We start from the raw sequence: 20089 nt of genomic DNA, 5'->3' as shown, positions 1-20089 counted from the left end.
TGGATGTACTTGATTATCATTTTTAGTTTCTAGTGCTCTTGCTGCTGTTTTTCTTCTAGTTGATGTTGATTATAGACTTTTTGGTAACATTTTATTGCTTTCTTTTGCTTTATAAAAGAGCAATACATGGTAATAAAATATTGAGAACAGTACAAAGAAGAAAATAAGTCACTTGTAATCTCACCTCTCAAATAGAATCACAACTAGCAACTTTTTGTCTATGTGTTCTGTGTGTACTGCTGCATACAGAGATGTGATTCTGTGTGTTTGTATGATGCAAATTTACATCTTTGTTTTAATTCCCATTATGGCATGAACATTTTTATACTATTCAAAATTATTTATATACATCATTTTAAATGATTCTATAACAGTATATCATTTGATGATACCATAATTTATTTAACTATCTGCCTATTTATAATAGTGTGCTTAATTTATGTCTATATAAATAAAACACAATTTCATTGTTTGCCTCTTAGTGGACCACATGAAAAATGACACAACAAATTTTCACCAAACTTGGAGAGTATGTTTGGGATAGCCAGATTCAAAATGTAGGCTATGAAGAAAAAAAAACATATTTGTGTGTGGCGCTCGGTGGAGAAACTATAGGGGAGGAAAAATAATTTTCTCTCTACCTTTCTGAGTTTGTGGCTGAGACCTTCTGTCATAAAAGACAGATGAGCTAGAGGGCGCCTGGGTGGCTCAGTTGGTTAAGTGACTGCCTTTGGCTCAGGTCACGATCCTGGAGTCCCGGGATCGAGTCCTGCATTGGGCTCCCTGCTCAGTGGGGAGTCTGCTTCTCCCTCTCCCGCTCCCCCCTCTTGTGGGCTCTCTCTCTCTCTCATTCTCTCAAATAAATAAATAAAATCTTAAGAAAAAAAAAAGACAGATGAGCTAGAGAAAAACAAACCGAAGTTTTTAAATATATATACTTCATGCATATGGGATATAATTCCCAAGATGGCCCAAGCCACCTCCTTAAATACCATCTTAAGTTAAAGACAAAAGAAAGATGTCGGGGCAAAGGGAAGTCAGTTATGGGAGGTTGCCAGGAAAAACATGGTAAACAAGGGTAAAGTTTGTTATGCAGATTTAAGTCATTTCTTCTCCACTGATAAGATTGGAGACTTAGAGTCATCTTTTTCTTCCTGGTACAGAGAGTTAGACACCTTTACAAATGATTTCCTTTGTAAAATGTAAATATGAAGGGTAACTTCTACTCTTACTTTCAGCACTTCTTTCTCATCTGCTGTTTCTTAGAATAATCAGCTCACAATAATCCTTATTTTGCTACCCTTCATACCTCAAATCGGTGAACAGGTATCCTTGAGAACAACTGAAGTAAAAAGACATGACTGAGGTGGGGTGGGGGAGACTTGTCAGACATATTATGACACTGTAGATAGAAATCAGACATAATGGCTTCCATTTCTGTGTCCCCAGTCAAATGGCATGAGGACATCAACCTACTCACAGCTACTGATTTGTAGTCAAATTGCTTTTCATGTGGGCAACTCTATGAGGATTACCAAGGGCATTTATGTCCAAAAAATGTTTACAATGATGAAAACCTAGAATATCTACTGTCAAACACTTGGAAGGGAAGCTGGTGAAGGCCAAATAGGTGCCCGCCCATGGACTGATTGATCCATCAATTAATCCATTCTTCCTTCTATCTATCACCCACATAAGCAGCTGCCTGAGTATTCCCATGTTCTTCGGCCTAATGAGGCCATCTTTCCTTTGGATATTTAAAAGAATGCCTGGAGCTCCCATAACAGGCGTAGCAGGAGAGACTTTATGTTCCTTGATATCTCTGAGATTTCTTACAATTTTTAGCTGATTTAAAAATCACTTGTATCTCTCCTCCCTTTTCTGTACTCTGCTTTAGCCCAATTTACAACACAGTCCCTTTCCTTTTTTACACAAAGTTTTTTTCACATAATGTAGTTGTATTGCTAAGGAAAATCTGTGTCCTAAGATGGCCGACTGAGCCAGCGAGAGAGTCCCAGTCCTTGCCCCGGGGCTCATCCAGGTTCTTCTCCCTGCCCCGCTTTGCGCATGTGCCAAAAGTGCCAAGTATGTGGAAGTAGAAGTGTATAAATTGCCCCCTTTGTTTGTGCTCGGGGCTCAGACCTTTGGAGACCACTCTCTTCTGAGCCCGCCGGAGTAAATAAACCTCCTATCCTCCAAGATCTCTGAGTGCCGCTTGGTTCTTCCATTGGGCGATCAGTCCAGGTTCCATAACATTTGGTTCCCTGACCAGGAAACCCGCACTGGCCCATTGTTGCCACTGGTTTAGGGCAATGGTGGGGCAGTGACAGAAGGTCGCGCTCTGCTGTTCCTGCCAGACTTGAGGAGACTTGGCAGGTGAGGACCTGGTCCTGACGTCAGATTCCAGTAAGGCCTGGGGCTCCAGGACCCAGACAGGCCCACCGGGGTGGAAGGGGAGCCTGATCACCTCCCAGAGACCTCTTAGAGGTCTCACAGGTAGGGATTCCCAGGGAGGGAATGTAATAACTTCTGGAGTGGGAATGTGTGAGTGAATGTGCAGTCCGACCTGGCTTGCTCAAGCAGACTGATTCTGTGACTCCATGGGCGGGCACCCTTAAGGTCCCCAGGAACCTACGGAGTCTGAGTGGTCCCGTCTGCAATTCTATGGTGAATGGCATACTGTCTATGGTGGCATCGGCATAGTTTCTGATCGTAAGTCACAACGCTGAGACTGCTATGGCTAAGCCTCACCTAAGCTCCTTTGGGACATGGCCAGACGGGCATCTGATTGGTCTCCTCACCTCAGGAGGCAGCCCCCTTGTCTGTCTCTGCACCATCGCACGGGACATCACCATGGGGTCAGGGCAGAGTAAACCTAAGGTTCTAGAGACCATGATCAAAAATTTCAAGAAGGGGTTTTTGGGAGACTATGGAGTCAGGATGAACCCTGGCAAGTTGAGAACCCTATTTGAATTGGAATGGCCCACCTTTGATGTCAGGTGGCCTTCAGAAGGGACATTGGATATCCCAATGATTCGTTAAGTATGGCGAGTTGTAACAGGAGAACCAGGAAACCCTGACCAGTCTCCGTACATTGACTCCTGACTAGGAATTGCTCAGACCCTTCCCCGCTGGGTGCGATTGGCTTGCAATAGGGGGGACAGGCCAGGGTCTTAATCACCTCATCCAAGTGACCTAAAGAAAATCAGCAAAAGCCCCAGTCTCCACAAATCCTAGCCGGAGATCCCAAGGATGAACTGATCCTGCCCCCACCGTACATACCCCCAAGACCATCTACACCTGGCCCTTCAGCTCCAGACACTCCACCGGCATCAGTTTCACAGGCACCCCCAGGCCCAGAGGATCCACTGGCACCCCCAAGCCCAAAGGATCCACTTTCTCCAGGACCAGCAACCAGGCTGTGTCCCGGGCTGGGCGCAAGTGCCCTCCAAATGCCAGTATGAGAGACGTGGGAACACGAGAGGCATGATGAAGATGGGACGGTCCAACCCTGCCGTTCCATGATGTATTATCAGCCCTTTTCCACCACCAACCTCCTCAACTGGAAACATAACACCCCATCCTACTCTGAGAAACTACAGGCCATGGTAGACCTCATAGAATCCCTTTTCCAGACTCATCGGCCAACCCGGGAAGACTGCCAACGGTTACTCCGCACCCTGTTTAACACAAGAGGAAAGGAAGAGAATAATGAAAGTTGCACGGCATTACCTGAAAGAGCATGCACCAGCGGGAGTCACTGACCCTGCTGCCTGGGCTAATATGGCCGCACCTGAAGAGCGCCCAGCATGTGACTTCACCACAACTGAGGGACAGGCCCACATCCACCGGTACCAGGAGGCCCTCCTCCGGGGAATCCGGGCAGGAGCTAAGAAACCCGTGAACATGACTAAGGTATCCTCGGTAACTCAACAACCAGGGGAGTCCCCCGAGTCTATGAAAGACTATGTGAAGCCTACAGGATACACACTTCATTTGACCCTGAGGCACAGGAAAGCCAACAGATGGTAAACACCTCCTTCGTGGCTCAGCGGCCCCAGACATCAGAAAAAAAAAACTTCAGAAACTAGAGGGTTTCGCCGGGATGAACATCACCCAGCTAATAGAGATTGCCAGTAAGGTCTACATGAACAGGGAGGTCGCAGCCGAACAGGAAGCCAACAAAAAGATGAAAAAGAAAGTCAGCCTCCTAGCCACCACCCTGAAAGAAAAGGACAACACAAAGACGGGGAGACCCCAACCACCGAAAGGGGGGAAGCCCAGAACCCCCTTGGCAAGGGATCAATGTGCCTACTGTAAAGAGAAAGGGCATTGGAAAAATGAGTGTCCCAACTGGGGAAAGGCTCAAAAGCCCAGCCACTACAAGGAAGAACCCCAAGAGGAGGACCTCATAGGTCTTGTGGGAATGGACTCAGACTGAGGGGGACCAGGCTCTTTCCTCCTTGGCCCCCATGAGCCCACGGTCAGAATGAAGGTGGGGGGGCAACCAGTGACTTTTATGGTTGATACTGGGGCTGAGCACTCTGTTGTCATCTCACCAGTGGCCCCTTTCAGCAAAAGGACTGTGACCATCCTTGGAGCCACCGGGACACGGGCAATATAACAGCCCTTTTGCCAGGCTTGCTAGTGCGAACTCAGGGGCCACAGGGTCCAACATGAATTCCTTTATCAGCCTGATTGCCACTCCTGCCAGTCAAGAGGCCAGGAGGGGGATACCAAACAGTTCAAGACCTGTGGGCCATCAACAAGGTGACCATCTCTCTGTACCCAGTGGTCCTGAATCCATACACCCTCCTCAGCCAAATCCCAGGGTCAGCCAGATGGTTCACTTGCCCAGATTTGAAGGATGCCTTCTTCTGCCTCTGCTCAGCTCCCCAGAGCCAACCACTGTTTGCCTTTGAATAGTCTGAACCTGATACAGGGTGCCAGATGCAACTGACTTGGACGCGCCTCCCGCAGGGGTTTAAAAACTCACCAACCCTCTTTGGGGAAGCACTGGCCGTGGACCTCGCCAGCTTCCCAAGAAAGGCCACACGATGCACCCTCCTCCAGTATGTGGATGACCTCCTCCTCACCAGTGACACACAAGAAGACTGCACAAAAGGCACAAAGGCCCGCCTACAGCTCCTGTCAGACTCGAGATACCGAGTCTCATGGAAGAAGGCACAAATCTGCCAACAACAGGTTCGATACCTTGGTTTCCTCCTCACCCAAGGGAAAAGAGAACTAGGGTCAGAGAGGAAAAGGGTCATCATCTCCCTGCCACAGCCCCAGACAAAAAGGGGCCTAAAAGAATTCCTGGGGCCTGCAGGATTCTGCCGCATCTGGGTCCCTGGGTTCTCGGCAATAGCAAGACCCCTTTATGATCTCTTAGGGGGACCAGATCAAGAAAACCCTGCCTGGACTGAGGAAGCAGAAGCCGCTTTCACAAAGATACAGACCACCCTGGGGGCAGGCTCCAGCCCTGGGCCTACCAGATATAGAAAAACCCTTCAATCTCTTTGTGCATGAAAAGGAAAAAATAACACTCTGGGTACTCACCCAGACTGTTGGATCCTGGCAACAGCCAGTTGCTTACCTGTCAAAGAAGCTGGACCCCTTGGCAGCGGGATGGCCACTGTGCCTCAGGGCACTGGCAGCCACAGTCCTACTCATCAAGGAGGTGGACAAACTTACCCTGGGGCAAGAACTTAACATCAAGGTCCCTCATGCAGTTGTGTCCCTCATGAACGCACAGGGACACCGCTTCCTTTCCAACTCTCGGCTAGCACAATACCAAGGGCTGCTCTGTGAAAACCCGCGGGTCACCCTCAAAACAGTACCTACAAGAGGGTGCCCGGAAAGCGGGTTATGCTGTAACCACAACCACTGAAGTCCTAGAAGCTAAGGCATTACCAGCTGGATGGTCAGCCCAATGGGCTGAATTATATGCCTTAGTCCAAGCCCTCACCCTCAGTGAAGACAAGTGAGTCAACGTCTATACTGACTGTACGCCTTTGCTACTGTACGTATACATGGAGTCATCTACAAGGAAAGGGGCCTCCCAACTGCAGCAGGAAAAGCTATCAAGAACAAGGAGGAGTTACTGAGAATCCTCGAAGCCATCTGGCTTCCAAAGGAAGTAGCAATCCTGCACTGTAAGGGACACCAGAAAGGAGACGACCCCATAGTGTGGGGAAATTATCTGGCAGATGAGGCAGCCAAGACTGCAGCCAGTGAGGACATAGACAGAGCCCCTTCCCTCACCATGGCCCTTACACCCCCGGAAGAAGTCCCTCCGCCCAGTTACACTAAAAAGGAAAAGGAATAGGCCATGGCTGAGGGGGCCACCCTGACTGAAAAGGGATGGTGGATGATGCCAGGACTTTCCCCCAGAGGCTTACTATTGTCATTGCTTATTGTGTGTCCCTTGGGTGTATTACTGCATTTACTTGTCCACAGGTTTCATCTGCTGACGGGTTAGCCATGATGGCTCCCTCTACCTAGGGTCATAGATCCCACTTTTACTGGCCCTCTGCTGTTTACTCCTGAGTGCATTTCACCATGGTTTTCCTGGCCCCAGTCAGTCCTGGTCTTCTGCTACCTGGTGTGCTGTTCCTCCTCACTGCCTCTAGCTTGCTTGGCCAGGCAAGGGGGGCAAACTCTTGTATCACCATTACTGGCAAATGGACTTTCCAGCTTATCCCCCTCAATCCCACACCAGCGCCCCCACTGACTTCTTCCACCTGGGATGGGCACACACCAAAGTTTGACCTCCGTTTTGTTGAATGCCAGCTTCTTGATACCTCCTGGGAACCTCATAGATGGTGTTCCTACCATGGCCCTCACTTAGGCTACCGGCTGGTAGATATCTACATCTCTAGGGGCCCTACACCTCAACAGCCAAACACCTGCCCCCAGCTCTGCTCACAAGCCTGGGGATGTGAGTCCTGGGTGGCAACTTGGCCGGGAATGAAACAATGGTCCAATGGGTGGTGGAGCCTCAAACAGTGCAGTGACATCCGGATTTCCTTGTCACGCAGTGCCACCCCATCCTCTTGCCCTAACAATCACTGTATACCGCTCACACTCTCAGTCCTAGAACCCAATGCCTCATCGTGGGCCGCAGGAATCACTCTCCTGTTGGGCCAGTATCACTCTATAGGGACCGACCCCATGGCCAAACAGAAGATAACTTGCCCTGGTGTATCCCTGGGTCCCCCATCCACACACAGCAAGCATCTATAGCGCAACTGTTAGGTATGATTGACGCCTCCCACCAAGCGCTTAACCACTCAAATCCACCCCTAGTGTCTGACTGCTGGATCTGTAGGAAGCCCGGTCCCATCCAATACCTAGGTGTCATCCTCAACCAGTCTACCGTGTCACCTCCCACCTCAGCACCGGGGACCGCAGATTATCCCTTTCTGGCTCCGGTACCGCTGTATGGCAACTCTTCCTCTCCCGTCATGGGCCACAGTCGGCTCTGTGCACCTAACAACACTTTTCTGGCTTGTAATCAAGGTGTATACATCTGCATCACCTGGCGTGATCAATCATGCATGCTTGTCAGTCTCTTAGCTGATCTTTCAGTCCTCCCCGGGAGCGATGCCCCACTCATATGGAGAATGAGTACATCGCCGGTGGGAATCACTCCAGTGGACAACTTGGTGGGATACCCTCTCACAATGTTTCCCTTGGTTCGCCCCCCTCGTTGGCCCCCTCCTATCACTTCTAAGATGAAAATGATGCCCTCTAAACTAGGTGTTTAAAGAGGCATCAAAGGGGGGAATGATAAGGAAAATCTGTGTCCTAAGATGGCCAACCGAGCCAGTGAGTCCCAGTCCTTGCCCTGGGGCTCATCCGGGTTCTTCTCCCTGCCCCGCTTGGAACACGCACCAAAAGTGCCAAGTATGAGGAAGTAGAAGTGTATAAATTGCCCCCTTTGTTTGTGCTCGGGGCTCAGACCTTTGGAGACCACTCTCCTTTGAGCCCACCGGAGTAAATAAACCTCCTATCCTCCAAGATCTCTGAGTGCCGCTTGGTTCTTCCATTGGGCGATCAGTCCAGGTTCCGTAACAGTGTGAGTAAAATTTACTTAAGATTTGGCATTAAAGCTGGACTGCTTCTCATTGGCTGATTTCTTGTCTTGTGCCTCCTGGCATCTCACTTTCTGCAAGATCTTTTCCTCCTCCCACCTTCTCCTCAGTGTTATCTATTGTTTCCTCTAATCCTTCCTTCCTTAGTCTAGCCCATCAATAGTTCATATTTTTTCCTATTTTTTAGCAAAGCAGTTAAATTCTGTCTAATCCTGTCTGTGGGTTTCCTCTTTTATACCCAGAGATGTTATCAAGATACTTTCTTAAAACTTGATGGTTCTCTCCCTAAGAGGAATTCTGCACTCAACACTTAACATAATATAAATCTTTCACAACCCCATCTATATCCATGTGTCTATTTATATATTTTTAAAAGATTTATTTATTTTAGAGAGAGAGTGCACACAGGGTGGGGGGAGGAACAAAGGAAGAGGGAGAGAGAATATATATATTTTTTAAAGATTTTATTTATTTATTTGACAGAGAGAGACACAGAGAGAGTCTGTGAACACAAGCAGGGGAAGTGGGAGAGGGAGATGCAGGCTTCCCGCCGAGTAGGGAGCCTGGTGCGGGGCTTGATCCCAGGACCCTGGGATCATGACCTGAGCCAAAGGGAGGCTTAACAACTGAGCCACCCAGGTGCCCTGGGAGAGAGAATCTTAAGCTGACTCCGAGCTGAGTGCAGAGCCCAACATGGGGCTCAATTTCATGACCCTGAGATCACCACCTGAGCCCAAACCAAGAGTTGGACACTTAACTGACTGTGCCACCCAGCCACCCCATGTGTCTATATTTTTATCCAGGCCATCCATTTATTTAATCTATCCATACTCCTGCCAGCATCTACACATTCATCCCTCCACCCAACTGTCAGCCTCACTGTCTTTCTTCATCCTGATGCCTCCATGTTCCTCCAAAGACCCAGAACACTCATGATGGGAAGGTTGTTTTCCCCTCTCAGTTTTTAATTTTTTAAATTATTTTATTTATTTCAAGATTTTATATTTTTTTATTTGAGAGAGAGATTGAGAGAATGAGTGGGAGGAGGGGCAGAGGGAGAAGCAGACTCCCTAGGGAGCAGGGACCCTGACAGGGGACTCAATCCCAGGACCCTGGGATCATGACCCAAGCCGAAGGCAGAAACTTAACCAACTGAGTCACCCAGGTGCCCCATTTTATTTTTTTGTTTGGCTCTCAGGGTTTTAAAAAATTCTTTGTTTAAATTCAATTTAGTTAACATATACTGTTTTATTAGTTTCAGGGGTAGAATTTAGTGATTCATCAGTTGCATGTAATAGCCAGTGCTCGCTCATTCCATCAAGTGCCCTCCTTAATGCTCATCACCCAATTATCCCTTCCCCCCACCCACCTCCCCTTCAGCAACCCTCAGTTTGTATCCTAGAGTTCAGCATCACTTATGGTTTGCCTCCCTCTCAATTTTCATCTTATTTTATCTTTCCTTCCCTTCCCCTATGTTTTTATTTGTTCTGTTTCTTAAATTCCACACGACTGAAATCATATGGTTTTGTCCTTCTCTGACTTATTTCACTTAGCATAATACCCTCTAGTTCTATCCACATTGTTGCAAATGGCAAGATTTCATTCTTTTTGTGGCTGAGTAATATTCCATTATATATGGTTTGAGCCCTTTATTGGGCTCCCTGCTCAGCAGGGAGCCTGCTTCTCCTTCTAACTCTGCTTCCCTGCTCCTGCTCTCTTAAAGATTTTATTTATTTATTTGACAGAGAGAGACACAGCAAGAGAGGGAACACAAGCAGAGGAGAGTGGGAGAGGGAGAAGCAGGCTTCCCACGGAGCAGGGAGCCAGATGTGGGGCTCAATCCCAGGAGCCTGGAATCATGACCCAAGCTGAAGGCAGATGCTTAACAACTGAGCCACCCAGGCGCCTCAAAAAAAGAATTTTTTTTAAAAAAGAAACTTTTGCTTTGCAGAAATAACTATCAGTTGCCTTGAAATGACAAAGGAGAAATAGATAAAAAGTGTATCGCTGGGAATAATTGTAATCTTTGCCTTGGGCAAAGGAAGGACAGATAAGACCCGAGTTAGAATTAAGTGAAGGAAACCAAGTGCATTGGGGCCATTCACTGAAGGAGCTTGGCCAGAAGTGACATATTTTCATATATGAAAAGTTAGGGTGTTGGTGAAAATACACCCATATGCAAACATACCACACACATACTCAGAAGTACTTAACACTTTATCTTGAATTTAGCTTGAATGCAGCCATACTCCCATTGTACTGATGATATAGTACAACTGATATTAAGTTATTTCTGAAAGTTGACTCCCTCAGCATGTCACAGAGATCCCATAACTGGATGGAATCACTGACAATGCTAGCACTGTAAAAAAGGTATACTTATATATATTTAGCATTTACTATTTATATTATAAATCAAGATTATTTTAGATTTACTGTATTGGGTTTTTTTCTTAATTGTGTTAAATTGTTGAAAGTAACTTTGTAGCATTAGAAGCATAGGCCAAATTCGAAATAAATGCCATTCTTCAAAATGCTCCCCTCTATCCTGACAATGACCAACTATTTGTTTTTTTTCCCCCTTAGGCAGGGAAAGTTATTCCTATTGGACACAGAGTTGCAACCTGTTTGACTGAAAAACTTCCTAGGGTGAGCATTTTCAATATGCATTTATTTATTTATTTATTTATTTATTTATTTATTTATTTCAGAAAACAGCTCACGTTTAATTGTGACATTTTAAAATTGGACATGTGTTTTGACATCTGCCTCCCCCCCATCAATATGCATTTTTGTAAGCCTAAGATAGACAACTCTTGACATTCCTTAAGAGAGTTGTGTAAACTTAATGTGGTCAATTTTGATTCTTTAGTGTATTTTGAAGCCTTCTATTTATTTTGTTCAAGGAAGTGAAAACTCCAGGCTTACAATTTCTAGCTCTACAAAAATGATTGGAGATACCTTTTATTTCTATAGAGAATAGTCATATATGGTATGCTTTCTAACCTGGGTACTTCCTGGTTGTTTTCTAAATATAACTTTTAAAATATGACATTTATTTCTATAAAACACATTTTAGGAAGTTTCATTATTTGGGTCTGTAGTTCCCCATGTACTTACTACACTCATGCAATGGTGTTCACTGATTGGGATAGATTAATCTGCTAATATTTTAAAAACTGTACTTAATAATTCTATTTTTTGTCTCACTGTAGCTAATTAATCCACCTGAGGCAAAAAAATTTTTCAACTATAGATATCCACCTGCTGGAGCTGAAAGAGTATTTTATGGCAGAGCAAATGATCCCCCAGTCGCTCCTTATTTGACACATGGAATAAGATCTAAAATTTCGATACCGGTAACTTCTTTTCCTTTTTTCCCTGTGCATTATTAACTTACTAAGGTGAAAATGCATGAATGAGGTATTAATGAAATCATCAGTTCCAATTTCCTTCCCACTCTTAACTCTTGAGTAGTGAAAAAAATCCAAGCGGCAACAGCCAAGAGACTGTAGAGAAATTAATGGTCTGAGCCACAATCTACATATTTTCACCTCAGATAATAAAAGCCAAGTTGCACTTCATTTTCTCAGAGTAAAGAGAAATGCTGTCAGGCTTTGTTAGAGAACCGAGAGGATGAAGGCTGGGTGATATCACCTCAAGGCGCAGCAGAGTGCTTGTATAGAATTTGGGGGAGTGGGCTGAATGTTACCTGTGTTGATTGGGCTATCTAGATTCTGAAGACCTGATCTATACCTCTGAAGAGAGCTGGTGGCAATCACATGGTTCTTATACTTGTCATTCCCACTTTTCTAGAATCTGCGTCAAGTAACCAGGGCTCTCTTCTTATAAACCGTAGAGTCTCAGTGAAGGTTCATGTAGGAATGTTTCAGCTTCATAGCTCCAATGCTGACAGTTCATTTGAAGAGATGAGCAAAGGCAAGGATAATGAAATGTTTTTCCACAATCATATTATCTTTTCTCCAGCTATTGATTAGTTTCAGTTTTCAGATTTTTGCTTTTTTTTGTTGTTGTTACATCTGTGCTTTATATGATTTCTTTAGGCAAAGGTATTGATCAACCCAGAGCCTATAACAACATTTCAACAGAAAATTAAAGATAAAAAGGAGTCAGTATATTTTAGCAATCAATGGGCACCACTAGGAAAATCTCATGATCAAACGCCAGGATTACCTAAAGGCCTGGATGTACTCAATACGACATTTGGGACAACAGTCATCAGAGGTAATAAAAAAGTGTTGGGGAGTTGGTTGATGAAATGTCTTCTAAAAAAAAAAAGGAAAAGAAATGTCTTCTTAGAAAATGGGATTAAATATAAATATTTTGTTGACATGGCATTTAGTGGTGGTGTAAATGATGATTCAGAATGAAAGATGGGATCATGGCAAGAAAATGACTCTCAGACCCAGAATCCTCAGAGTTTATGTGTACCAAGGCAGTAAAAATTCAGCTTTTGGAAGCAGATTCAGTGAGTATAGTAGAGAATGGTATAAAGACAGGAGAGAGATTCAAGGAAGTTGATAGTGGAGCCTGCTATGAAGTCCTCAATCCCTTCTCCCTGGACATGCATTTGTGTGTTTTATTTCCACCAATGCTTCTGATGTGTTCATAACTCTTAACTCTTTATGAAGCAGACCACGGAACAAATAAGTTTGGCAAATGCTGTGTACTGCACTCCATCCATGCAGATCCACAATGTCTACCCGCATATGCCAAAGGCAGGCAGCAGGTAAAGCAGAACTTAGGGAGTAGAGTGCATCTTCCAACAAACAACAACTTATAATGGAATTGGTCACAGGCCACTATTTCTTCTGAAGTTCCAGCCTTCTTTTCCTTCCACCTGCTTCACATTTATCTCCTCCTCTCGTTTTCATGTCTCTTACCCCCTCTCTCCAGGGGTCTTACCGCAGGAGACCTCAACTTCCATTTTTCTTTATCCTGCAAAGAAATTTGGTTCTCTTTGTTTTTCTGCACCCATTAGGGCTCTACCTCAGGAACCTTATCTTTTTTTTTTTTTTTTTTTCACCAAAAGGGCCATTAGATTATGTTCCTTAACATAGTAACACCCACTCTGGAAATAAATTATGCCTCTCTCTTGGGATGCAAAATCTGCCAAGTCTACAACTTGATCATATCCGATCTAAAGTTAAAATCAGTTAAAGTTTGAAACTTGAAAAAATGTAGTTTAGAGCAGATAATGTATCTTTTTACTTTATAATAGGATTTTAAAATTGTATTTATGTAGACATGGCATTACAGCATTGCAGTAATTATATCATAACTGCTATCTAGGATTAGACAATTTAATATGAAAGTTCTGTCAAGGTATACCTCATTTAAATATATAATAGAAAGAATGTTCCAAGACATGTATTTGTCTATTCGTAGGTATAATAGTTCATATGTCAGACAAAAAGTACTGCTTTACAGGATTATTTTGAGTTGACCTACTTTCTGGTATTCTTAACTATTTGTTTACAGACTGCAATTCTTGGCAGAAGTCCAAAAGAAAACACTGAATCTATGTTGTTAGGAAGAGAAGAACGAAATTATGAATGGAATTATATTTAAAAATCATTACACAAACAATAAAAACAAAATAATTCACTGTATATAAAACTGGGGCCCACCAGTCATGGGAAAGCAGCTATTAAACAAACATCTTATTGCTCTAGGTTTGGGATCAGTAGGAAGAATTTCTTCCTGATTCCAGTGATTTTCCCTGGCAATTTTGGCTACTTTGAAGATGGATATTCAGATCAAAACAGACTTAGGGTGTATGCTTCAGTCTACAGCTGTCACCTAGTCTACCCCCACAGGGCATCAGGGTTTCTGAAACTGACTTGTGATTCAAATTTGCTTAGAACATCTTGGGAGGTCTGGAGCAAACTGAAATCAAAATTGTCCTGAGTGTCTCAGAATCAGAAATTTATACAGGCTTGGAATACAGCTCAGGACAACCTAAATAGTTAACCAATACAGAGTTCTGATATTCTTCAGAATTCTAGGGAGTGAGCCAGGTCAAGTGGGGGTCCCTAGGACAGTAACGCATAGGTGGTGTCCTCTTTCTTGCTAAATCTTCATTTGTGTTCTCTGAGGGCCCACGTAGTTTATGTCATTGGCATACCTCATTTGTCATCTGTTCTAGTCGATTTAAATATGTTATATAGATGAAAGTTACCTTAAAACTGATTTCTTTAATTCTTCCTTTAGAATCATCTGCTAGAGATGTAGTGAATCCACCAAAACCCTATGAAGAAGTATTTAAGGAAGGAAAGGAAGGACATGATCTGTATATTGTTTCTCACAACGATTATTATGTGGGTAAGTGTCTTCCTGTGTAAAATATATCTGAGGATTTGTGAAGAGGAATAAAGGAGATTATGTGCATAAAGTTAAATGCCTGGCATATAATAAGTGATCAGTAAATAATAACTTATTATTCATAAGATCATAAGCCCTGATAGCTAGGAACACATATACTTAGGCATTTTGTATATAAGATGTAGAAATGTATGTATTATTAAAAGGGAAAACATCTAAGAAAGGTTACATGTTAGTTTTAGGCTTAAAAAATACTGCTCTTATTCAGATGTTAGGATTATTCTAAGTACTAAGGTTGGGTAATGGTCTGTACACAATTTTTGAATCAAATACAATAGGTTCAAATCCTTGCTTGTCCATTTACTGTCTTTAGGCTTCGGATATTTTATTTATTTTACCATCATCTAGTCTAATCTCTTAAAAGGGGATAATAATATTATGAGGATTAGGTGAGTGCCTGCAAAATGCTTTCATAGTGCCTGGAACATAGTAGGGGCTCAATTACTATTATTATGATGTGATTTTGTCTAATGTAGCATATTACCAGAACTATTCTCTAGCACAACTAAAAGGCATTAGATGTTTACAGTGCTGCGAAATACAACTTAATTGTTGACATGTTGATGCTAAGTGGAATCTTGATGTAATAGAAGACCGGGAATTAGACACTGATATATGTTCTGAGAAAGCCAGTGGATTGTGTATGATTAATTCATGAACTCAATCCTCATTAGCTAGAAGCAAGACTTGCCCTTTACTGTAACGCAAGGTCCCTCTCATCCTTGCTTTCTCTTATTTCTTCACTTTTTCTCCTCCCTCTCCATCCCCTCACACCATAGTTCCTCTTTGTGTTCTTCCTCCTAATTCTGCTCATAGCTGGGCCTGTTTCCTATGCCCATTGCTCTACTGTCTAGAATCTGTCATTCTCTTCTTTCATGGCCAGTCTCTGCTGCTTCCCCTACACTTGAACACATCCAGTCCTGAGATTATCTCTGCCCTCCTATTCATACTACTGCCGCTTACCCTTACTGTGTCACTGGTTACTGGTACCCCGTCTACCTCCCTGGCTCTCTCCCTCCTTTTCTTTCTCTCCTCCCTCCAGTCCTCCCTTCCCTTATTCCTCCTTCCCTCTCTCCCTCTTTCGTGAAAATATTTTATTCATTTTTAAAAAAGTTTAGCATGTATTGTGCAATAAAATCCAATGCCTTTTAATTTTTTTCAAACTATATATATATATAAACAACCTGTAATTAGATATATGCATTTAGCAGTTGGAGGAAAATGAGTGTAGATTTTTTTTATTTTTAGTAGAGCCTAATGGACTATAAAATGATTGACATTACCTTCCTTTGCTGATTTTTATGGAAGCCTCAGTGATCTCTTGAAAAGGCACAGAATTGGGTGCCTGGGTGGCTCAGTCGTTAAGCATCTGCCTTCCACTCAGGTCATGATCTCAGGGTCCTGGGATCGAGTCCTGCATCGGGCTCCCTGCTCAGCGGGGAGTCTGCTTCTCCCTTTGACCCTCCCCCTCTTGTGCTCTCTCTCTCAAATAAATAAAATATTAAAAAAAAAAAAGGCACAGAATCCAATCTTTTTAATATTGTCCTTATTTTTTCTCATAATGAAAGTAGCTTTATTTATTTGTTTTTAAAGATTTTATTTATTTATTTGTGAGAGAGAGAGAGCACAAGCAGGGAGAGCGGCAGGCAGAGGGAGAAGCAGGCTCCCTGCTGAGCAAGGAGCCTGATGCGGGACTCGATCCCAGGACCCTGGGATCATGACCTGAGCTGAAGGCAGACGCTTAACCATCTGAGCCACCCAGGCACCCCAAGCTTTATTTTTTATTATAAAAATATATAATAATTGTAGAGAATTTAAATATCTCAATAAAATGGTGGGGAGCATCTGGCTGATCCAGTCGTTAGAGCATGCAACTCTTGATCTCGCGGATGTAAGTTCAAGCCCCACGCTGGGTGCAGAAATTACTTAAAAAAAGATCTTTAGGGTGCCTGTCTGGCTCAGTTGGAAGAGCATGTGACTCTTGATCTTGGGGTCATAGTTCGAGCCCTACATTGGGGGTAGAGTTTACTTAAATAAATATTAAAACAAATACACACATATATACATACATATCTCAAAAAAAAAAAAGAGAAAGTAAATGTAACATTGAAATCCCATTAACCAGAGATAACTATAGTTGATATATTGAACATATTTCTAACCTGCATGCACTAAGCTATCTATCTTTAGTTAAATGGGATGATATTCTCCATGCTTCTGGGGAACCTGCTATATACATTAAATGTTTTTTATTTAAAATAATATGTCAAGGGCACCATTCAATAACAATAAATATATAACATCTTTTAAATACACTTAATTTTAGTCATTACAAGTAATACGTGTTTCTTTTATAAAATACAAAGAAAATCTCCCATAATTCCGTTTTTCACAGATGATACTTTCATAGATGCCTTTCTTTGTGTGTTCATATGCGAGTATATACATGTGTTTTGTTCCCCACCATATATACTTTTTTCTATTTGCTTCCCCCCCATTTAATGAAATACCTTAGTTGCCTTTTCATGTCAATATCTATATTGTATTTTTCAGTATTACAAAATACAATGCCTATATATCTTTGTGAATGTGATACAAGTTTTTAGGATACATTCCTAAATTTATGAGCATTTGAAATATTTACTCTTGGAGCCAAACCATCCATCTGAATAGCTGCCCCAATTTGCCCTCACACCTATAGTATATTAGAATTTCCATTTCCCCACATCCTCCTTAATAGTGAGCCCTGCCAATCTTCTTTATTTTTACTTAACTGAAAGACAAATTAGGATTTTACATTATTGTTTTTATTTACATTGTTTGGGTTACTAGTGGGGCTGAATCTCCATCATTTCTTTCTTTCTAAAATTTTTTATTTATTTTTTGACACAGAGAGAGACAGTGAGAGAGGGAACACAAGTAGGGGGAGTGGGAGAGGGAGAAGCAGGCTTCCCGCGGAGCAGGGAGCCCGATGTGGGGCTCGATCCCAGGACCCTGGGATCAAGACCTGAGCCGAAGGCAGACACTTAACGACTGAGCCACCCAGGTGCCCCAGTCTCCATCATTTCTTAACCTTTTAGTTGATCTCTAGTTTTAGTCTTACTTTTCTTATCTAGAAATAGAAAACTAATACCACATCATGACTTCAAAAAGTACAGTATTAGATCCTAAGTATAAAGACCTCCCTTTGGGTTCTCAGGCTTCAGTTTCTAATATGAGATAAGTGATTATAATGAAATGGGAGGGTTGCAATGTTCTGATGATCTCACCAAATCTTGGTGAGAGCAAGTACAAAACAACAGCCTCTCAGATCTTAGCAGAGTGGAAAGGACAGCTGGTGTCCCAAAGCATTGCAGTATCTCCCCTGATCTTGAGGATTTCTGTAACATTAATGGGGCCTGCATTATTCATCATTTATATGTCTTTCTCCTACATCATTTCCCTACTTACCTACCAAGTATTAACGCAGGAACTCTTGTCCTACCAGTCTCCCAGCTCATGTGGGAGAATGCTTGTCCTCTGTAGCCAAATCTGTACAATCCTGGCACTGTTACAATTCCATTTAGTTCCCACTCTCATTTTCATTGTCAATGAGAGCATAATGTGCTTCTGGCAAGATAAGGTTATTTGTGTTGCTTCCTCTTTTTTTCACAGGAGAAGCAAAGAACCGAAAGTATAACCCATCAAGTTTCCATAGGTTTAACTTGTATGGGGTCCCAACACCACATTTTAATGATGGAAGAGCCATGGCAAAAACTTTATATTGGCTCCATGAGCTACAAATGTAAGTTTAATTATATTGGGTCCTGAAACAGGTATTAGATATATGACACATGGAAGAAGAGTTGCAGATTAAATTTATTTTTTGAAGAGGTGTAATACATTGATATGGTTAAAACATAAAATTAATAGGAAAAGACATACAGTGATATGTTTCCAAACCGTCCAGTTCTCCCAGAGATAACCATGATACTGTGTATGTGTGTCATTCTAAATTACTTCATGCCTTTATAAATAGCAGATCTGAAGATATATGTGCATGTTTGTAATCTGTAGAATTAACCCTATTCATGTTTTTTCTTTTCTTTTTTTTAAAGATTCATTTATTTACTTTAGCGGGGGTGGGCAGAGGGAGAGGGGGAGAGAAACCCAAGCAGACTCCGTGCTGAGCGCAGAGCCCAACGTGGGACTCGACACAGGGCTCGACATGGGGCTTGATCTCATGACCCCGAGATTGCGGACCCCGAGATCACAACCTGAGCTGAAACCAAGAGTCACATGCTTGGTCTCAAGCCAAGAAAGGCCAAAGAATGCCAATAGCCTCCAAATGTTGGAAGAGGCAATGAATAGATTCTCCCCTAGAGCCTTTGGAGAGAATACAGCTTTGCTGACACTTTGACTTGTGACTTCCGGCCTCCAGAATTGTGGGAGAATGTTTTTGTTGTTTAAAGTCACCAATTTGGGGCGCCTGGGTGGCTCAGTCGTTGGGCGTCTGCCTTCGGCTCAGGTCATGATCCCAGGGTCCTGGGATCGAGCCCCGCATTGGGCTCCCTGCTCGGCGGGAAGCCTGCTGCTCCCTCTCTCACTCCCCCTGCTTGTGTTCCTGCTCTCGCGATAATAAATAAATAAAATCTTTAAAAAAAAAAAAAATAAAGTCACCAATTTGTGGGAATTTGTTGCAGCAACCACAGGAACCTAATACATTGTGCTTGCACTTCTATATATCAATGCTGGAAGTGGATTTGTTTTGCCTTCTGCCCGCTTTAAAGAGGATGCTGGCCGTCCAAGTCTCCATGGGTCTCAGTGTGCACAGGAAGTTTGCCTTCCCACAGATACCCAAGCTGCCTGGCTCATTTGTCTGTCTGGTCTATAGGAGCTCCCTGCTACAGAGGCAAAGTGCTAAGTGCTTTACATAGTATTAAATTAATCCTACCAATAACTCCGTGAGGTAGGTGCATTATAATTTTTATCCTTTCCATTTTACAGATGAAGAAACTGAGGTACACAGAAGTTAAATCATTTACCCAATACTATGCCCCTAAGAAGTGCTAGGGGTAGGAATAAAACCCAGGCAGTGTGGGTCCAGAGGCTACCGCTAACCACTCTGCCAGGTTTATAGGCACTGGATTCTATGATCACGGGCCTGAAATATCGATTTCCATTCCTCTTCTATTTTTTTATTATTTGAGTTTCTAATACTTGAATTATTCAAAAACAATAATGGTAAAACACAAATACCAAATAAGTTCTTAAAGTATTCTACTAAACCTGTATGAGATAATTTTCTTTGGAGTACAGAAGGGCCCATATAACAAATATTTGTTAACTGATTAATATTAAAGCAGTTAAACCATATATAAAGGAAAACATGAAGAAGTGATTTAAGTATTTATTTAAATATTTAAGGATTGTAGATATATATAATTATAATATATAAATTAATGCTTAAAGGGTGATAACAAAATTTGGTTTATCCGTTTTAGAAAGCTTAGAAATATAAACCTGCTATCAATTTATAAAAGATCTGAAATAAACACATTAACAACAATGCAGTCCTTTTTCTTTTTAATAGATTTTATTTATTT

At 42.7% G+C, this 20089-nt stretch overlaps 1 protein-coding gene across 1 annotated transcript in view; it reads left to right on the top strand.

Annotated features, from left to right (window-relative positions):
- EFHB (EF-hand domain family member B) overlaps positions 1–20089 on the top strand; it is a 57718-nt gene that overhangs the window by 13343 nt on the left and 24286 nt on the right. The window contains exons 2-6 of the mRNA XM_036099190.2: positions 10686–10748; positions 11315–11458; positions 12164–12344; positions 14334–14444; positions 18159–18288. Of these exons, the coding sequence (XP_035955083.1) occupies positions 10686–10748; positions 11315–11458; positions 12164–12344; positions 14334–14444; positions 18159–18288 (629 nt within the window). The remainder of the gene's footprint in view (positions 1–10685; positions 10749–11314; positions 11459–12163; positions 12345–14333; positions 14445–18158; positions 18289–20089) is intronic.

The sequence above is a fragment of the Halichoerus grypus genome, chromosome 1 (assembly GCF_964656455.1).
Source record: "Halichoerus grypus chromosome 1, mHalGry1.hap1.1, whole genome shotgun sequence".
Lineage (NCBI taxonomy): Eukaryota > Metazoa > Chordata > Mammalia > Carnivora > Phocidae > Halichoerus > Halichoerus grypus.
The sequence above is the reverse complement of the archived record's forward strand: the minus strand, read 5'-3'. Positions and strand labels throughout refer to the sequence as shown.